The sequence below is a fragment of the Serinus canaria genome, chromosome 7 (genome assembly GCF_022539315.1).
Source record: "Serinus canaria isolate serCan28SL12 chromosome 7, serCan2020, whole genome shotgun sequence".
NCBI lineage: Eukaryota > Metazoa > Chordata > Aves > Passeriformes > Fringillidae > Serinus > Serinus canaria.
In genome coordinates this window covers 10471702-10492986 of record NC_066321.1, presented here as the reverse complement: position 1 = coordinate 10492986, position 21285 = coordinate 10471702, and the positions used below count along the sequence as shown (strand labels likewise).

General features: G+C 42.5%; 1 protein-coding gene across 1 annotated transcript in view; it reads left to right on the top strand.

The window, feature by feature from the left end:
• Positions 1–21285, top strand: part of PDIA5 (protein disulfide isomerase family A member 5) — a 100364-nt gene that overhangs the window by 61313 nt on the left and 17766 nt on the right. Inside the window, exons 12-14 of the mRNA XM_030241784.2 lie at positions 7293–7363; positions 8663–8826; positions 11401–11531. Coding sequence (XP_030097644.1) covers positions 7293–7363; positions 8663–8826; positions 11401–11531 — 366 coding nt within the window. The remainder of the gene's footprint in view (positions 1–7292; positions 7364–8662; positions 8827–11400; positions 11532–21285) is intronic.

Here is a 21285-nt window from a genome sequence, read left to right as displayed (position 1 = left end):
TCTCTGGCATTTTCATTGCTAAATCCATAGCATAAAGTCTTCCATAGTGGGATAAGAGTGTGGGGGAAGCCAGTGCAACTTCTCTTCCCTTCTCAAGGTAAAGTTTTGTTGTTCACCTGGCAATGCAGAAGGGGGTGAATGTTTTTAGGATGTTAAATAATTCTGGCTTAATTGAGAAGGAAACCTTCTGGTGGTATTTTTCATAAGCTCTCAACAATTTCACCTTAAGGCAACCATGCTGTTGTCTCACATTTCAATAGGGGAAGATTAATTTTCAACACCTACTCAGGGCCACGTTCCTCAGAGCTGGTGTAGGAAGTGTAATTCATATCTCCCAATGCCAGCTGATCCACCTTCCTTCACTTCTTTTCCCTCCCAAGAGGGATGGTAGGAGGCACCATCATCTCCCAACACTGATTTCTACCAGTTGCATCACAGTCTTGAGTGAGAGGGTATATATATATATATATATATATATATGCAGTTTTAGTGTATACATGCAGTGTAATCTCCAATAGCCAGAAGCTGAAACCACCTTTGGAATGAAAATAAGGAGCCATGTGATTCTTTGTTTTATTTATTTTACATAAAGATGATGATTAACTTTGAGGTTGTTCCTGGATGTGTGCTGGATGGAGTCTGTGCTGTGCAGATGGGGTATATTTTTTCAAAGGCTGCTTTCAGGAGTCCAGCTCAGCCACGGCCCCATGTGAGCTCAGAAGCAGAGAGTGCACAGTGAGGGCATGATGGAGCAGAAATCTCTATTCCTGCCTGACTCCCAGGAATCCCTGGGAGGCAGCAGCCTCTGGCTGATGTTAGCCTTGGAGAATATTCACCTGTTCCCCTGAGCCTGCTCCAGTGTGACCAGAAATAAAGGCAGAAGTGTGTTGTGCAGTTTGTGTGTGTTGTGCAGTTCACCAGAGCTGTTGTCTTTTAAGTCCTATGCAGGCAGCCTGCAGCACCCACTCCATCTTTGCCCCCGGTGCTGAGCCTTCCCTTCCCAAGGGCTGTTGCTGACTAAAGATGGCCCTTCTGCTAGAGCTGTGAATGGGGCACAGATGCAGAAAGTGTTCCTGGAGGATATGTTTAGTTAAGCTCTCTTCCCAGCTTGATCTGATTTATGTAGTGCATCTGACTATCTTTTTTAAAAATAAGTAAATAGTTTTAACTCATACTACAGCTGTCTAAAACTGCTAAGATTCTTCTCCTGAGCAGTTTCAGTGATGCTGGGAGGGAAGAAATTATGCCACCGTAGAAAAGACAAGATGGTGTCTGGGTTTGGGTCACTACCACCTCAGCAAGTCATACGGACAGGAGAAAGTGTGACCAATTTGTAATAATTTTGTGCCCTAACTTCACACTGAAGGGCTCCTGGAAGCAGGCAGAGACTTTCTTCTGTGTGGCCATGCTGGGATTGGATTTGCACAGCTCATTGCACGCACAGATTGCCTGCACTCTGAGTTCATGGCAGTGCCAGTGAGATGGTGCTAATGGCGGGGCCGAGCCGCTGCAGTGCTCTGGGATGAGCTGTGCAGCCCACGCAGCCGCCGCCTTCGGCTGCAACCGCAGCAGCCCTGACTGCAGTAATCCAAACTGCTTAAGTATTTTCCTTCTAATGCTGCATTTCCAGTTCCTCAGAGTCTTTTCCAGACTGACCTTTCATAGGCTTTGTCTTTTGTAAAGCCGTAAAGCTGTTTGCTTGTCACTGATCTCTAAGCGGTGTAATGCCTGGTGGAATCAAACCTGCCTTTAAAGATACAGTATTGGGGGTGGGGTGTTGGATTTGTGTATGTGTGCACACATTTCTAGCTGGTGGAGATTTGAATTCAGTATCATATTAGACATGTTGAAGACACACCTCTTATAAGAAAGCATCATGTCTTGAAACATCCTTGTCTTTAAGTATCTGGAATTTTACCTGGGTGTGCAGTGCTGCTGGGGAAAAGATGAATGGTTTGGTGGGAGTAAGTACCCAGAGGGAAAAGGTTGTACAGAATTGTTTGAGCTCCTGATCCTTCCAAAGGTGATTCCTCTCTTATTTTAGTTTGGGGTTTTTTTTGTTTGTTTTTTTTAATGCGTGTAGATCGTGGCATGGCCTGACTGCTCTGACCGTTGTGACTATTAGGTGAACATACAACCAACAGGATTGCAAATTCATACCTGTGATTACGGGCAGAAACAGCTGCTTTTGTCATCCTGCCTCCCTGCCAAATTTGTGGATGATTTTCCATCAGATGTCTGCAATGCAGATGGCTAAATTATGCAAGGGAGTCTGCAGCTGTTGTAGTTTATGCTCTCCTACACCGGTGAAGGAACTGTAAACTGCCTCATGTTAGACCTGAGAGATCCTCTTTTACGTGATGCATGTTTCAGCCTTCCATGGCAGAAGAGAATTCATTTGTGTTCTTGCATGGGTGATAAGAGGTCTGGGATTTGTGTGTCCTTGCTGTGGCTGCAAGGACTGTGTCTTCCCTGCTCCATGTAGGTACTCCTACTTTCATATGTAGGGATGAGAGTTCAAAGTTAACAACCTTAACTTGTAAGAACAGGCTATTCTGCTGTTGTCAGAGGTCACTGCTCCTCTGGGATTAAGAATAGAGAAACCAATGGTGTTATCCCCAGGTGTTAAATGTTTAGAGAATGAAGGTGCATCTGAATTTTTTTACTTCTTTTTTTCTTTTCTTGAAGTCATCTGTAAATCTTCTATGAGTGTATTCTGAACTGCCAGTGGCCTACTTACTGAAAGCAGGACATGTTTTGTGCTTCAAATTCATTTTCTCATCAGGCTAATGGAGGTATTTTTGGTGTGCAGCTATGGATGGATATAGAGCTGGCATTATACAATAAATAGCTGGTACATGATAACAGTATTCGAGCAGTCTGTTGATGACAGAAATGTAATGATTCTTTAAAATCTTTATTTGCAATTTAGTTTACCTCTAGGGCTCTTGATGTCAGAAATAGCTTCTTCACAACTGCCTGGATGTTGTCTTTTATCTCTTGCTTGTCACGCACACTTCAGATCCTCAGACAATGTTGTCTTGAAATGAGAGGACATGGCCAAAAGCATGGCGTTTATTTATATAGTCATAATAACCTGAAAGAAGCAAACAGCGAATGACAGAGAGAAACAGATTTATATTCTTGAGACATCACTAAGACAGCATATGTAGGAGCTTAGCTGGAGCTGCTTGACTGGTTTTCTGCCTGTAAAACTTGGTTTTAACAGTAGAAGTTTTCATTTCTGAAAAGGTTTAGAGCAACTGTGTTGTGAGTCTTTGCCATGGCGCCAAACAGGCTGCTATAAACAAATACAGATATTTCCTTGGAAAAAGAGTTGCTGGTATGTTTGTTAAGCTTTCCTTTGTCCATGTGCTGCTTACCCTTTCACTTCAGCATTGCTCTGTCCACACTTGGCCTTTGCCTCTACATTTGCATATGGTCACTCTGCAGAGGACAAAGTGCTGAGCAAGTGTTGTCCTCTGCCCTGCAGTGGGATCCTGGAGGGAAGTGCTTGTCTGCACTGAGGTGGCAGGGGGACCTTTGATCACCATTGTTTGAGGGTGCAGCTGAGCTAAGCTGTGTGACAGTGACTGCACTGAAGGAAGGAGCTGCTTATCTGCCCATCTGCACAGTGCAAATGAGAAGATTGATTATAAATAAACTGGGAAAGCAGAATTCTTCCTTCATTTAGGCATCTGTTTTAAAAATGGTTTGCAAGGGTGTGTACCAGATGTCCTAGCACTGATTGTTGTAAGTTTTGACTTCTTTTCTCTGTCTTGTAACCCTTCCTTTTTGCTTATCTGTGTGCTCTTTCTATCTGAGCCTTGGCCCTAGCAGCCTGCGCTCCTTTTGTGCAGGTGGAGCAAGATGAGGTGTTAGAGGTCAGAGGAGTTGTCCTGAACTGGTCAGCAGAACCAGGCAGTGAACCTGGACTGGTTTCTGCTGCTGGATGGAGAGTAACTCTGTCTTGAACCCCCAGAGCAGCTGCTTGACTTCTGCAAGAAAAGACTGAGGCTGTGGGAGTCCTCTTGGATGGACACCTACAAGACCCTTGGGTGTTGCCACCAGCCATGCCCCACAGAGGCTCTGAGGATGGCAGTGCTGGAGCCAGCCCAGGCCATCCTTGCATTGAGTGCAGCCTTTCTTCTTACCTGGGATCAAACGAGTCCCTTCCCTTGCTTACACTTTGAGTTTTAATGTCAGTAAGCACTTAACAGGACAGTGCATCTTCTAGAAGCACATCTGTCACAGATGCCCACTGCAGACCTCTGGACTCCTTCCATTGTCCCAGGGTTGTTGTTATTTTCCCCACTCATTTTATGAACAGAAAGCATCTAAAACTAGAGGAGCTTAGCACAGAGGGATGAAGCTGCTGCTGAGCAACCTAATGTGGCAATCAAAGGAGAGGCAGTGACCTTGGAATTCATTTAAATAACTTCTCATTGCCCTCAAAATTTAATGGCAATCTTCACAGGATTATTCAAAGATAGGATAAATAATCATAGAAGAGATTAATTGCTTTGCAGTTTGTAGGTCTGATTTGTAATTCATATCTCCCCTTTTCTGCATTGGTAGGTGAAAGCAGGCTGTAGCTCACAATAGCAAAATTCTCATGAAGACAGCCAGAAAAGCATTGTTTATTGTGGGAGAAGCTCTTAAAATTTGTTGTCCCTCTCTCAGGTTCAGTTTAATGTTGTGACTTTTTTCCAGGCTGATACATCATGCTGTCCTCTGTCAGGGGTAGAACAAGCATTCACAATAAAGATTTGAAGACTTCAGTTTGCATTTAAGTGCCTTTTAAAGATCTGATGTTGCTTCCCTTTATTTTAAACCCGAGTGAGTTAGCTTTGTGGCAGTCAGTAGTGCTGTGTCTGTGTGATGTTCATGAAAGATCCTGGAACAGTGACATTTCATGGTCTAGATGTCTTGATCCAAAATATTACTTACATGATCTTCAGATGCTTTGGGTATTTTTTCGTTTCCTGGGCAAAATGTGCCTGTGTTACTGGTTTGGGTTTTTTCCCCCCTCTGCATGGCTTTGTGAAAACTCTGGTTCTTTAATGCCTTTGGTTGATCAGATCTAATTAATGATTGTAATATAATTGGAATATAGTGTAGATTATGTGGATACTGTAGCTAGAGCACAGTATGAACCTTGCTGTGGCTAAGGGACGCACTGTGTAAATCCCATCAAGGTGAAGTTAGCCCTGCAGAAAATCATTGTTTGTTCAGATTTAAGCTACCTAATTCAGAGAGGTTCCCAGGTATCTGAACTGGGAGTTGAGATTGCCTTTGGTTAAAAGTGAGGAAGAGCACAAAATGAATTAAGTTCCGTGCTCCTAAGAGGAGAAATAAATCAAATTGGGCAGGTGTCAGAGGGATCTGTCAGCCTCTTACACAAAGCCATATGCCTGCAAGTTTTCTGTGGGTGGCAAATAAATCATTTTCCAACCTCTTTTGTGCTTTTAACCAAGATAAGCAGTGCTGAGACCGTAACTTTTCCTCAGCTTGTCCCAGCTTCTTCCTGAATTCTCCTATGAAGCTGTCGCATCAGGTTCCCAGCATTCTCACACCATGGTGTAAAATTAAAGCAAAGCTTTCTTCACCTGCTGAGCTCCCCTTGTTCTGCTGCTCCTACCCCATTACTGTTTTTTGCTGAAAAGAATGGCATGGGGCTCTTCAGTGCTGGGGTCTCTGTGCAGATGACTGTGTGGTATGGAGTGTAGCTGGTGTTTGAACAGGAGATGGTCTGAGATCAACTGCTTTGGTATTTGCTCTAATTCCTAGGTGGGATTTGCATTTGTTGTTCAAATGTTCCATAAACATGCCCTGAAAGTGTTCCATGGCGTGCTGTGGTGGCTGAAACTGTTTGTTCTGGTGAAGTTGGATGTCTTACTGCTTCTTGGCTGCGAACACTCTTTGACTTAGGCTATATAAAACATGCTTGTCTGGTTGAGTTCAGGCCCAGATTTGTGTCTGCTGGCTTCAGCCATCATCCCATCGGGGGAAACAAAGCAGCACTGTGGTTCAGAGTCTTTGTTTTATTTTCTTTTGGACAATGGTGTAAAAATATCCCCAACCCTGTTGCCCGAACACCTCAGAGTCAGCTTTTGCTGGCATGCATTGAAACATTTCTAGCCCTATCTTCTGATACAACTTCCAAAAGCTCAGCAAAGTCTGGGCTTTGGAGTGCCCCTTCCAACAATAACAGCTCAGGAAAGCAAGCTGGCTGCTGCTTTCCTGAGCTGAGGAGAGGGAGAGGTGCAGCAAGGAACTGCACGGGGATTGCAGCGCTCCAGGGCCATGCCAGTGCCTTGTCCCAGCTGCCTGCACCTCCAGTCAGACCTGAGCCTCACCTGCTGGGTGTCCACCCCAGCCCCTCTGTCCTGTGCACTGTCCCAGGGGACACTGCCGTTGTGCCAGTCCCTTGGGGACAGGGAAGGGGCTGTCACTGAGGCCCAGCAGCGCACTGGAGGTGCCAAAGTGTAACTTCGCATCATGGCAGGACCCTCACCTGGGCCTGAAAGTTCAGCCTGACTGCAAGAAATTGCACCAGCTGAAAGCAGTTTAATTTACACCCAAATAATCTATTCTAAGTCTGCTTTTCTCACTCATACATTCATTTTACTTTATTGTAATGTCAGCACTTAGCAGTGAAGTAACAGCAGATCTCTGGAGAACTTCGCACAAGCGAGAAAGCACCATTATCTCGGTTTTACAGATCCTGCTTATGTTGGGAACATATGTGGTGGTGTAATTACACTGATGTGATTAAATCAGTGCAAATCCTTCCTAGAAGGACATGCTGCACCACTGTAAAGCAGGGCTTATTATCAGTGCAGTTGAATTCAAATTATATTGCTCTCTTAAGCTGTGCTAGTGTAAGCCTCCACTGAAAGTCTCAAAGTCACGTGAGGAGCTGTGTTGTTTCTTTTAAAGCAGATAAAGATTTGGAAACTGAAATGGGTGAGGTAGTGCTCTGCCCAAGAGCATGCTAGAAGCAATGGGCTTGACAAAGATTTATAGTGCTTTTTGTAAGGAAAGAGGTGCGGGTGTGAAAGCAGGGGTGTATTATTATTATTATTTTTAATAGGTTAAATTTTTTGTTTAAACTGTTGTGGCCATTTTGGAAAAAATCTTATATCATACTAAGGCTTTAAAAATATATTAAGTAAAATGCATGCAAAATTATAGTAAATCTTTACTACATGGTTTTGAATTTTGATAATGGGTCAATGAAGAACCATGGTGTATACAACTTAATTGTAACTTTTTTTTTTTTTTGGCAGGGTGTGGGCACTGTAAGAAAATGAAGCCAGAATATGAGAAGGCTGCAGAGTTTCTCCATGTAACCAGTGATGTAAGCTTATTTCCTTTATTATATCCTTCAAATAATCAGTAATAAATAACTAGAGTAATAAAAGTGACTTTTCTCCCTACAACAAATTCAGCTGTTCTCATCCTCCCACAGGACCCTTCAAAATGTGCTTCCAAAGTACAGTCTCATCGCTAATGCATGAGCCCTGCCAAAGTCTGAGAAAGAACATTCTGTCTTGAACGAAAACAAAATCGAAAAATGTTTATGTATTCTACTGTAGGCCTTATACATAATATGATCAAATCCAAAAATGGATTTTTTTCCCCTTACTTAAAGACATTGAATGTGAAAAAACATAGGCTTTTATTTATGAATTAGATTTGGAAAAAAACAAAAGGGGTTGATCCCTGTTTCAAATACCCTGTTTTTAATGGTTGCACCACTCCATTAGCTTCATCATAAGTGCTCCATCAGCAGGGCTGGAGAAGAGAGATCCAATAATACAAGTATGAGTGTTATTGATTCAGTCTTGTGCTGTGTATGCCATGCAGGAGGAGAAGTAGAATTGGTCTTCCCCCTGCTTTAAGCATCTTCTGTGGAGACGTCTAAAGTTTCTTTATTGTTGTTGGAGAGGGAGGAGATGAGAACAAAGATTCAATTAATCACATTTTACAAATGCCTGTTTGTCTGTGTTTCTAAAGGTGGTCCATGAAAAGATACCCACCAGTTAGGGAAAGATGAATTTGCCTTAAAGTAGACTTACCTCTAGCAGTGCTTGTTTCTTCTGGGAGAAACAGGGATATGTGTGAGGAAATGCAATTTCTGTGAATGGCTCTTAAGCACTGTAGAGTGAATTAGATAAAGAGAATCCATCAGAAGTCAGAGAGGAACAGGTAAGACTCTGGTAACATTTAGTCCACAGTATGTCCCTTTCTGGTTTTGCATCAGTTCTCTGTGTCTTTCTGTATGTCTGTGTACAAAATCACAGAATGAATCAGGTAGGAGAAGACCATTGGAATCAGGTCCAGCTCATGACCAAGCACCACCATGTCAACTAGACCATGGCACCAAGTGCCACATCCAGTCTTTCCTTAAACACCTCCAGGGATGGTGTCTCCACCATCTTCCTGAGCAGCCCGTTCCAATGTCTAATCACCTTTTATATGAAAAAATTCTTACTCATGTCCAACCTAAGCCTCCCCTGGCACAGCTTAAGACTATGTCCTCTTGTCCTAGAGGCAGCAAAGGCACCTAGAACATGAGTGATTGCCCCCAAGCCCACTTTGTCCTGCTGAAGGGGTGTGTGTGGCTGGGATTTACAGGAGGTGATCTCTGTTTCAGAGTCCGGGTGTCCTTGCAGCAGTCGATGCGACCGTCAACAAGGCTCTGGCAGAAAGATATCACATCTCAGGGTTTCCTACTTTGAAGTATTTTAAGGATGGAGAGGAGAAATACACTCTGCCACACCTCAGAACGAAGAAGAAGATCATTGACTGGCTGCAAAAGTAAGTTTTGAGGGTTTTAAGATAGTATTTGGATTTCTGGTTAGTGATTCCTGCAGATGGCTTTGATGAGGAACTAAACAGAGCTTCAACACTGCCTAAATCCCTCGCTAACAAAATTACACTGAATTCCACTATTCCAACCCACAGAAACGTGTATTTTAATTATGATCTCTAATACACTAAATCCTTTATTTGCTGTGGGGTTTTTCATAGCTGCCCTGGTATTTCTTTCCCAAACTAAATATTTTTCAAATATACCTTAAGCCTTTCCCTGGAGAAGGAATAGCGATGGCTCTGAAAAATAAACAGAACATTTGTTGTTCCCTCTTTATACAAAGCAGCAGATCCCAGTGTTAGTAACTGAATTTCTACAGTTCTACTTTTCTCTTTTCAACATTTCAGAACCAATGCCTAGAATTCCACCCACATGGGGCTGAAGGAAAGCCAGTGAGACCAACAAAACCAGCACCTCTGAGTGCACTAACCAACTTTTCTTGGGTGGTGTGCTGAAATATGTAGAATTAAGTTTGATATGAAAATGATGACAATAATTCCATTTCAAAATAAATTTCTGGTACAATTCTCTTTTAAAGTATGTATTAGATATGCATGTATGTAAAAGTATGCATATATATATAAAATATGCATTTTCTTTAGGTACTGTAAGCCTCATATATTTTCTGCATTAGTCAAGGGGAAGAAAACCTGCCAGAATTTTGTGAATATTTTAATCATGTAACTAGTTGGCATGAGGAATGTAGTCTTTATTTTCCCCCTTTTACTTGTTGGGGAAGAGGTTGTGTGGGGGTTTTTTGTTTCCTTTCCCTTTGTCTTTCCCTTTCCCTTTCTCTTCTCATTACATCTCTGACTGCTTCAAAGGAGGTAGCAGATATGGTCTGGCAGTATTGTTGTAGCACGTTGAGGAGCTTTATCTGTATTTTACTTTTTTGACATGGCCCTTGGCCTCCCTGCCCACACAGGCTCCAGGCTGCTGTATCTGTATTGTATATGAAGTCATTGTCCTCATTTCACTGCTTTGCTCAACTCTTTTGAGCACTGTGCACTTTGTAGTAGTGAGTTAAACAGTCAGGCTGATGCTGCCTGTACCAGCAGATGAATAAGCAATGAGGAACAGGAAAGTGATATTAATTCTTATGGATCCTGCTGTGGCTCTTGATGACTTTTGTCTGCAGCCTCAGCTAGTCAGCAGTACAGGTGAAGCTGAGACAGCTTGTCTCCTGCTCTTGGCTCCTGGATATTCTCCAAGACAGAGATGCAGTACAATAACATCCTTGTTTTCTGACAGGGATAGAACTGACAAAGCTGGTGGAAATAGGGATGCATCTGTGGTGCAGGCTGGTGATAAAACTACAGCTTGTGGAGACCTGTCTCAATGGGTGCTTGCAGCCATGCAGGTTTTGGCCATGGTTCCTCTCTGGTGATTGTGCTCCCACACTAGGCTGTTACCAGTTGCTGGTATCTTATTCCAGGTCAGCATGGAAAATTTTGTGTGAGAATAAACTCCCACCTCTGTAACTGCAATCAGTGATAGCTCACAACAACTGTGCTCATGGAGGAATTCAGCTAAAGGACACACTGTGTAACTCTTCTTTCTCTGAAACGTATCTAAGTCTTTCTCTAAAAACTGGAAAAGCAGTAATGGTGGAAATAAAATGAATGTCCACCAAATGACCTTGAGAAGGACTTGAAAAATTTAGTTTTTCTCCACTTGGTTTTTATGTACCTGATACAACTTAAAATGGTGTCATTCAAAGTGTCAGGAAAGTCTGAAAAGCTAATTTATTACCAAGGCGACATATGAAGGTCTTTATACCGTGGCACCATTCTGATGATTTTATATAAAGTAATCACTATTTAAGATACAGCAGGAATGAATTTAATGAGTCTGAGAGAGGTCTGTGAGCTAGTGAATAGCAGAATTTTTGTTAGAGACACTCTAGGTGTGCTGGATTGCTCTGATCTAGCCAGTATGTGCAGTCATAATTGAAACCTGACATTCTCTTTACCAAAGTAAAATATTCCAGTTCAGTCACCCCCAGTATTCCAAGTGGAACGATGCTGATTTTTGCATCCTGGCTTTAATATCTGAATTCTGGAGAAGGTCATGAAATTCTTTACAGAAGTTTGCATGATAGTCATAAAGAGTACAAAAAGGATATTTGAATGGAAGATGCTGTTCTACATCAGTTGCCTTTTGATTCCACCTTCTTCTCAGTTCATGCCTGTGGATGATACAGTGGTATGTGTCAATGTTGGATGCAATGTAGGAAGTTTTATTTGACATTTCTACTCATAAGCCTAACTACAGTAACTAAAATTATATTTTAATTATTTTAAATTATATTTTAAATTATCTGAGTTCCAGATATTAACTTGCATCCTTTTTTGCTGTTGCCTGGTGTTGGAAATATTGAGTATGTCTTTCTACTTCACAGGCACCTTGAAAGATTTTTCACATCAGTTCCCTTGTGCTAATTATGACCAGGACAATGCTGTCCCTTTATCTGCTTCCAGAAACATTTTCAAACCAATTTCATTGTCTTGCTTTTCTAGTCCTGAAGCACCACCTCCACCAGAGCCTGCATGGGAAGAAAAACAGACCAGTGTTATCCACCTGGCTGGAGAAGACTTCAGGGAGTCCTTGAAGAAGAAGAAGCACACCCTTGTCATGTTCTATGCACCATGTGAGTAAATAACCTCTCTACAAGGGTGGGTTTTGTAAGCCCTGTATTTACTATAAAATCCTGAATTAATTCCCTTGCTGTCCCCAGACTTTTAAGGGTAAAGAGCTGATTCTGAATATATGCATGGGAACATCATTGGCACCATCATTTGTATCTTTATAAATGGAAACAAAACAGTATATAATGGTTATATTATTTAATGCAGACACCAAAGCAGGCAGCAATACAAAAACAAAACAGATTTATTTTCCTCTGCTTCATTTTATGATCCATATAACAAAATGTGATCCTTTATAGTAGCACAGTGGACATGGAGAGCCTGATTCATTAATGCAGCACTTCAGTAGTGAAATCAATACAGTAGTGTAGGAGGAATGAGTCCACGAGGTGAACAACTTTTGATGGAATAAATTTTGTCTGTAATACATCTGCATTTAAGTCTCCACTGGGACTAGGGACATAGCTTCCTTCTCCCAGATTTTTTTGCATGCATCACATAATCACTTTGGTTTTGAAGCTTCTGAGAATATTTCTAGAGAGGTTTAGAATCAGGCCTTTTATAAATAAGGTGAATGAGAGGGACCTCTTCTGTTTTCCTGTGCTGTCCCAGAGACAGACAGACTAGCTACAAGTTCTTAGCTTTTGAGGGGCTTATCAAAGGGGAAGATAATCCAGGCATTTCATATTAGATACTATTAGTGTGCCTTTATGCCACCATGACTCAGTCCCCTCAGATGCAAAAAAAAATTCTTCCATATCACATGGCCAGCAAATAATGGATAACCTTCACATAAACAGCTACCAGATTGTTGCCATTAAATCAAAGGTATTTTCCATAAAGATAGAAAAGGGTCCTTAATGTTTAATCAGGCAGCCCCTTACTTTGCTTTTCTGTTAGAGAATTAAACATGAATGCTTTGGGGCTCATATGAAGGGATGTGGGAGAAAGCAGGGGTGCAGTTCAGGAGGGAGATTTCTGGAAGGTTGTAAAAGAAAACGGAAGGGGACATAATCCCTTTTCCAGTCCAGTTCCCACCACCTATTGACTAAAAATTGCCCATGTGCCAGGAATTTCTGATTCACAGACCTCAGCTGGTTAGGAGCAAATTGTAATTTTAAAATCAAATGATTGCCCATGAAATGGTAAGGTTTAGGAGTTCACTGTCTCTCGAGTTCTCTTTACCCGATTAGTGACTTTCTGCATAAGAGGGATTTATTTCACTTTTGGTTTTTAGCTGCATCTTTTTAAGACAGTTAGATTCTTGATCCTTTTTAAAGCCATGGTTAAGGCAAGACTCTATGTGTGATGAGTATGCAGCTCCCAGGGTTGAAAGCATGAGGGAACTTGCCTGATGGGCTAATTTTCTGCCATTTGACTTCCACCCTTACTTTAGGAGCGGTGAGAAAAGATCAGCCTGACCCTTTCTGTATGAGCAGGCTGTAAAAACATGGCTTGCGTGAGCTGCACTTGAGACACATTTTTGCACTGTTTTTGACACAGTGCTGCATGAGACCACCTATATACAGGACAGGGAGGTGCTGACTGGAGCCCAATCTGGCCTTCCTGTGACTCCTAAGACAGCGTTGCTGTTGTGGTGTCAGTACGTGGGTCATGCACAGTTTCTGATTTGTCATATTTGTCCTCTAAATGTGGAAGTGTCTGTGAGCGAAGCACAAAGTAGGCACACACCGGGAGTGCAAATAAGCCTGCACTTTGTTGGCTGCAGGGGGAAAGTACCAGATGAGACAGGGATTTTAAATCTCAGTTTTCTATGAAATAAACATTAATGCAGTAAAATAATTGCAGTTATTAAAAACACTATACATTTTCAGCTTTTGTGCAGTGATAATGTGCTTCCTGTTAAATTTTATAGATTAGCTTTTGTTTACCATCTTCTCAATCTTGAGACCTCTTGAAGCTTACATTGCCAATTAATCTTAACTTGCTTATTTTAGTGCAGAAGGAGCATTGCTAAAATTTCAAGGTCCCATTACCTCAAATAATTTTCTTTTTCTATTCAAATCCACATCTTGGGTCAGGGCAGACTCACAGTATGCTACTCCATTCACTTGTGACTCTGTGGCAGTATTTGTTACACTTACACATATGCTGAGATATTTTAGGATTGGGGGGGTGTGTATACATGCATATATAAAGTATGTTTATATATAAATATTTATGCTAAGAAATGTATCTTTCATCTGTCATTAGAATTTAAAGCAGAAAGTTAAATATTCTGACCTTTGTCAAGCTTTCAGCTAGAGTGACAAACCTTTAGGCAAAGGCCACAGATATATATCTTAGATGCAAATTAAAATGAGATCTGGCTTTCCTGTGGCAGCTTCTAGTCCGAATTACTTAATATGTATAGGAGAGCCACCAATCTGCTGCTGTGCTGATAACTCAGGGCTGAGCTGAGCAGGGCTTTAATGGTACTGAGCACTGCTTCACAGTGGTTTAGCTCTGGAGGAGGAGGCTGCTACATCCACATGGAAAAGATAGGGAGCTCATTACTCTGTCTTCTGGAATATGGGTGAAGCTTAAACGTAAGGGTTATTCTGCATGGCTGTGGAATATTTTAAGGACTGAGAATCAGAATCAAGACTCTGGAAATTACTGGGGGAAAAAGTCCACTCCTGTGGGCTTTACACCACAGAGATCTTGATTTCACGTTCCCTTTCCTGCATGCTGGCATCTGTGTGTGCTGCAATGACTGATTTGGGGCAGGAGGCAGAATTAGGGGCACATTTCCAATAATGACTTGGGAAAAAGTGCCTGCTGCAGAAAACCTAGTGCTGCTTGTGCCAATAATGATCTGGGACCAGATCTTCATCCAGGTGTCCTTTGGGTCAGTCTGCTCCATGCCACACAGGCTGGAGTGCGGGCTGTTACGTGTTAGAGCTACTCAGGGATAGGGCTTGGGGCAGGCTGCTGGCATCTGTGCACAGCACCTGGCCCAGCTCTTCTCTGAACCCTTGTGCAGCTCTTGTGAAGATGTAATTGTCATCCCACTCATGTACCTTTAAGTTCAAAATGCCTAAAATAAGAGGAATGCAATGGTACCATCTGCAGAAGGGAAGCATGAAGCCTCAGGTGTGTGTGGGGACCTGCTGTGAGGGGTTGGAGGAGTATTTGAAAGCAGCAGGATTGATGCACCAGCATTTGAGAAGCTTTTGGAGGAGAGTTTAAAGGACTTGTGTCTGTATTTTTTTCATAATCCAGTCCTTGGACTACTGGATTCCATCAGGTGCTTCAGGTTTACTTTTATAACTATTTGGCTTTGTCCAGAAATGGGGAGAGGAGATAACTAATCCAAGTATGGTTTGATGGAGCCTGGTACATGGATGATCAGGATTTGGGGGCTGCAGACTGTGTTGGAAAGTGAGCCAAATGGACAGGAGCAGGTAGACTGCAGTGCTGAACCAGCCAGGGTCAGGAGGACAGTGGCTGCAGGTCTGTGCCCTACACCCAGAGCTTGGAGCAACACTTGCAGCCCTAAAGTGAGGTGTCCTGGGCCGACCTGTTTGCATTGGTGCCTCTTCTGGCATCAGCACCCTGACTTTTCTTTCTTCTTTCTCTGATGTCTTCCCTGTTTATAAAGCTTATCTGGATGTGTTTTATCTGCATTTTTACTTTTATGTGCTCTCTCCACTCCGTTATTCCAGATAATTGAGATTTGACTTTGACAATGCATTAAATTTTAACCTCCTACTACTGTAGCATTGAAAACTGTGCAAAATAGAAGCAGTTGGTTGTGATTAGTTGTCAGAATCACAAAGGGTAACAAAAGTTCCAGTAAATAATGTCTTTGTGGTTGGAGATGTTTTTTTCTGCATTACTGAAACAAATTAAAGGGGAAAAAAGAATGATTGAAGCTAGGTGAGACTTCTCTGCAGTGCCCAGGGACACTGAGGCAAAGGGCTCAAATTGAAACACAGGAAAGTTTGCATGACCATTTAGAGGAAGTGGTGGGTTTTTTGCTATGGTTGTGGTTGAATACTTGAACAAGTTGGCCCAAAAGGCTCCATCCTTGGAAAAATTCAAACCCAGCTGGAGACAGTGCTGGGCAACCTGCTGTAGTTGGCCCTGTTTTGAGCAAGGGAGTTAGGCTAGATGATCTCCCAAAATTCCTTCCAACACAACAATGCTGTATTTCTAGGAATAGTTATACTGGAGTTTGAGATACACAGTAGGTTTTTATTTGGTTTGGGGTTTGGTTTTGCTGATTGTGGTTTAGGTTGTTTTTCCCCCTTCTCATCCATTTCTGATTTTCTCTAAACAGGAAAGGCTCAATAACACCCCTTGCTAATTCTTGTGCAGAAACAGAAAATGTCCACTTTCGAGTTACAAGAAGTTTTTTGTCATTTTGTCATTTTTTCGTTGAGATTGATGCTTCCAAAAAGACTACAAATGAATCAACTGTGTCAGAAAGGAATTATATATAATAGACCATTCATTAACAGGTCCAAATGATGGGGGAGAGGGCACTCTATTTTTATATCAGTCACTTTAAATGGCAGGAATCAGCACTTATCAAATTCATTCAATTTCTACTTTTAGTGTCAAAACACGAGTTCATAAGCCCTTTTAAAAAATAAAGACTTTCAGCAGCAATGGGAAGTAGTTGGAGCAAGGTGCTCCCTTTTAGTGGCACGTAAGGGGGGCAGTTGCCAATGTTATTGACTTGCCAAATGGCCTCTCTTTGTGGGACTCAACAGGGTTTGCAGAATGGACATTTTTAATAAATGCTTTGCTGGGAGCTGATTTCTGGTTCTGTGTTCAGCAGTGAAACTTTCACTTCACTAGAAATTAATTTCATCAGCTGGAAAAAGTTATTTTCTAGTGAAGCCTGACCCACAGGGGTTACCCAGAGAACACCCAGAAGTAAACCATCCTGAGAATGGTTTTAATGAAGTGATTTTGGATGGAGCAAATGGCTGTACTGCTGCAAGAGGATGTGCAGTTAGAGATATCAGTCTCTTTGGTTCTTCACTTAAACTTTTTTTGTAGGGGTTTTCTTTCAGGGCTGGAAGAAGGAAATAAAGGTGCCTAATCTGTGTTGCATCTGACAAAGTCCAAGAAGACTTTAGGATGCTTTTGGAGCCATTAAATGGCTGTGTGTTGATCTAAGGTGTTTGTGGGAGATAGTACCTGGGTTTTGTTCTGATGTAAAACAAGGAGAATAAAGCAGGAATATTGACATCATTGCTGTCTGATGGGTCAGCTCCTGGCCACCTTTAAGAAGTAAGTAAGGAAGGGAAATCAGGTAGGACTTTGCTCAGCAGAAAGAAATCAGGCAGGGATCTCACTAAATGAGTTGTGCCCATCCCTGTGTGTTTCATCAGGAGCCCATAAAATGCTGAGAGCTAAGCAAACCTGCCTTCATTTTACCCACAAAGTTTGTTCAATATTTTAATTGTTCTGTATCCTGGTCTGCTCCTCCTCTGTGTTTTCACAACAAAAACTGCTTGGTTTCTTCTGTCCAAGTTATGCATCAAGGACTATCCAATGACAAAGCACTTGGCTGAGTCCTTGCCAGGGTGGGTCACACTGTGGGCACAGAGGGTGCTCCTGGCTTTGAGCTGTTAATGCTGACAGCCAGGAGGGCAGTGTGCTCCTCCCGCCCTGGGACCCAAGCTGTCATCAAAAAGCTGTTCTGAAGGAAACTGTAGTGTTTCCTTTTCATCCTTCCCATTTTCTGGGGCAAGCTTGGCCAAAGCTGTTTGCACCATATCTCAGCCTTTGCACAGGCAGTTTCGGGGAGTTAATGCTGTGTTTTGGTTAAGCTGCACTGCTGTAGGAAAACCTGGCAAATTCTGTTGGCTGTGAGGCCTCAGCCTGTGGCTGCTGGGCCTGAGATGGGCAGTCTGGGTCACTGCTGCATCACTCAGCAGACTTGGGTGGCATTGTTCTGTGTGAAGTATGCACAGAGGGGGAGAACATACTCAACAGTTGAGTTTATGAGTTCAGATGTGCAGAGCAAAGCAGCAGCACAGATGAATTTAGTGTCCCACAATGGCCTCAGATTGGCTCCCACCAAGAGGTTTTCCTGTCACTTGCAAGCATATCTTGTTAAGTTTTGATTAGGAGGCTGTATCAAAGAGCCTGAACAAAATGTGTGTGTTTGTAAATGAAGCTTAAGCTATCAAAAAATTATTAAAAACATGCTGAACAGAAAGAATCCCTTTCAAGGCAAAAAACCTTGCTGGAGAGATTTTCTGGTTGTTGACTGAGGCAGAGGCGAGGTCTGGACCCTCTAATAATGAGGCTGTAAGTCCTGTGTGGGCTGGCACTGCAGAATTTTGATGTTAGCTCTGCCACTAACTGCTTTCCCTCCTGCATCAGTGGTGCTCTTGTTACAGGTGCATTACTGAGGTGTGTTCCTTTCGGTGTAAATAGTGCTGATGCCACAGAGCCCCTGAACAGGCTGGGTTTGATAAAGGATGAATTCATAGAGTGGTCTCTGCAATCAGGCTGGCAGAACTGCTCTTAGCCCCATTGTTTGTGCCGCAGAGATTAATTAGTGCTGAGAGAATGGTTTGAGCTGCACTTCCCCAGGCTCTGCATAACCAACACAAAGTGCTCACAGCAGTTGAGAGTGGCTGTGGTGGAGTGGTGACATTAAACTAAAAGTTGTTGGGGTGATCCAGCTCCTCTTGGTTTGTAACCCTAAAATGTTACAGCTGCTTGATTTGGTGTGCAGAATATTGCCTGTATATAAACAGCTCCAGCTTGTGAGAAGGGAAGAGGAGGGGAGTGCGTGCTCTTGCCCCATGGAATTCTCGCCTCACAGACACACAGCTGTGCTGGTGCAGTGTCACTGTGGGTACATTAGGAGATTATGAGCATGCCACCCATCCTTATGCACTGTCATGAAACCCATTTCCAATAAGACAAATGCTTTTTTTGGTGATGTGTAACATTGTCTGACACGAGCTTCTTTTAAGAATTGGTGCAACTGAAATTCCAGTGCTCTGCTGGCTGTTACTAACTCACCAGTTTGTCTTCAATTAGTGGTGTCCACTGGCATGTCAAATGGCAAAATTACTTCGTTTGTTCTATAGCTGTGTTTGCAGTTAACCAGGGCTGATGCTGGCTTGGGTAACTGCTGCTGCCAGCTTTGTTCAAGCTACACAGGCCAGTGGCACAGTGGAAAATGCAGGTCTGCTGGAACTGGCACAAAGGTATGTTTTGGGTGTAACTCTTGACCTTTATACCCTTTCTGTCCAGAGGTGACTTGCTGTATAGCTTTCCAACTCAAAGGATGGCTTGTTGCCAAATGCTGAGTGCTGGCATGTCATTTGTAATTCACTGCAGTCAGTCATATCCTTGCTTTTTGTAGTGGATGAAACAGTCCAGGAATTTTGTGCAGAGTCTTTTTACTCTCCTCACTTCTGCAATTGGACCTGTTCTGATGACTTTGTTGCTGTTGCAATTGTTTATATCTCATGGCTATGGTTTTCCAATAATTTGGGTTTTGTATGTTTTGTCTCATTTGTATACCTCTAAGGTGTTACAAAATAAGAGTTCAGATAGCTTGGGAAAACCCAACAAAATCCACCAGCAGGCTGTGAAATTTGGAGTAGTTTACCTGTTGTTAAGAGTAGTCAGACAAGACTTGGTTCACCTGATGCTTAACTGAAAACCTCATAACATTTTTAAAATCAAAGGACATGTTACCCTCTTTCAATTACTAATGTCTTAGAGACATTATTCTATGGTGTCAGGTCATGTCATCAAGTGAGCTTTGGGTCCAGATATGCAATAAGCCCTCCAGTTCTCTACTGGTAAAACAAAGTGAATTAACCTTTCAGTTTCATCTCCAAATGCCTTTCTCAAACCTGCCTGTGGATTCAATAACTCCTGTAGCCACACAAATTGCATTGGTTTAAGCAGTATACCCTTTTCCAGCTCTTATCTGTGCAATTACTGTCTGTGGCCTGTCTTTCCTTGATTGACCAAGTAATATTCTGGTTTTAATTCTAGTTAATCGCTTGGAACTCTTGAAGTGGAAACAGGCTTTGCTTGACTCTGTGGTGTACAAGCTCCCAGGCTGGGTTTGATAGCTGTGCAGAGCTGCTGCTTGCACTTGCTTAGAATTGCAGTCATTTAAAAGCCAGTAACAGAGGACACTATCTACCCCTGTTATTTAAACGGTGATGATTTCAAGCAGAGATGGGGAATTGGAAAGTCATTCTCTGCTCTGCACTTTGCACGCTGAGGGCTCCATCCTGCCACGTGCTGAGCCCTCTGAGGCCCTGGTGGTTTCACAGCTGAACAAATGGAGTCAGCACCTTGCAGCCTGACTCCCTGTCAGGCAGGATGGTGAACCCTGAGAGTCACTTAACCTCTTCCTGACTCTGTTTAACCTTGGATGTAATGACAGAGGGGGATAATCACATCTGTCTCTCTTAGGAGCAATTTGAAGGGTAATTAATTGATATTAGTTAAAGCATTTGAGATCACCTGCTGAGAAGTACTAAAGGAAGCCGGGGGCTGAGGGGGGAGCAGAGCCCTTTCTCATGCTGAGGGTAGAGAACAGACAGCACAAATGCCATGGTCTCACAAATCACTGGGCTTTCAGATCTCCTCTGAGGAGTTGGCCAGGTCTTTGTTACAAAAGTACTGACAGTTTAAGTTAGTGTATTTAATATGAAAGCAGTCTATATTAAAATGTGTGCCTGTTTAAACTCTCTCCTTAAAAAAATCTCATGTAAAATATATGCACACCACTTTGTTACTTTATTTATCAAGATGTTATTGCGCATGAGACACTAAATCACACACGGCAGCAGCACCGCTAGGGTTATAAATCATTGTGTGTTACTGATGGGCAGAAGGTGTAAGGTAGTGCTTTCTGAAGGCAAAATGCCCAGTCTGTGCTGCTGTAGGGTTCTGGTTGGGATGCCCAGGTTAGGCTTGGCAGGGGCTGTTGTCCTTGCCTGACCCACGAGCAGTGCTGGCCTCCTGCAGCTCCGGCCGCTCAGAGATGGTGACACGAGCACAGCCAGACCTTGTCACTGCTGTGGCAGTCTCAGCTCAGCGATGCAAGTCAAGGACAGCTGTCTTCTGATCAGGTACAGAGCCACTGTGTGAAAGCATCTCTTTTAGAAAACCATTTCCTTTCAGACTAAAAATCACTAGTGATGGGGAATGTGAATTTCCATCTAAATTTGACTGGCTTCAGCAGGCAAGCAGCTCTGGAGCTTACTCAGCCTTTGGCACCCAGCTTGAATGGCTCGTTATAATGAAATTTAGAGACTGACTTTTCTCGATTTCTATCACTTCCTAATCTTTGGGTTTAAGCTGTTGACACACTGAGCTTCCTGACTCCCTTTGCCATGAAACACATCTTTCAGTGCCATTGTTTTTCTTACGGGTCTTCTGAACCCCTTCCAGTTTGAACTCATTGTTGATTTGTGGGCCCAGAACTGCAAACAGCACTTCAGAGATGTCAGGCACAGAGGCTCTCTCCACATCTGCTTACTATTTTAATTATATATTCAGTGAAGTTCGTTTTGACAACTCCATCATTTTCTTTCAAAGCTATATTGCTAGCATTGTTTGGATTTTTTTGCTTCTAATACATTTAAAGCCTCTTATATACTTAAAACATCATTATTACCTCTGCTGACTGTAGGTACTGCTTTGATGTCCATTTGCTTCCTCTATCTATTTTGTACAAATTGTTAGCTTTTGATTTATATTCATTAAAAAACAGCTTCACCTTTCTTCTACGTGCTATGCTAATAC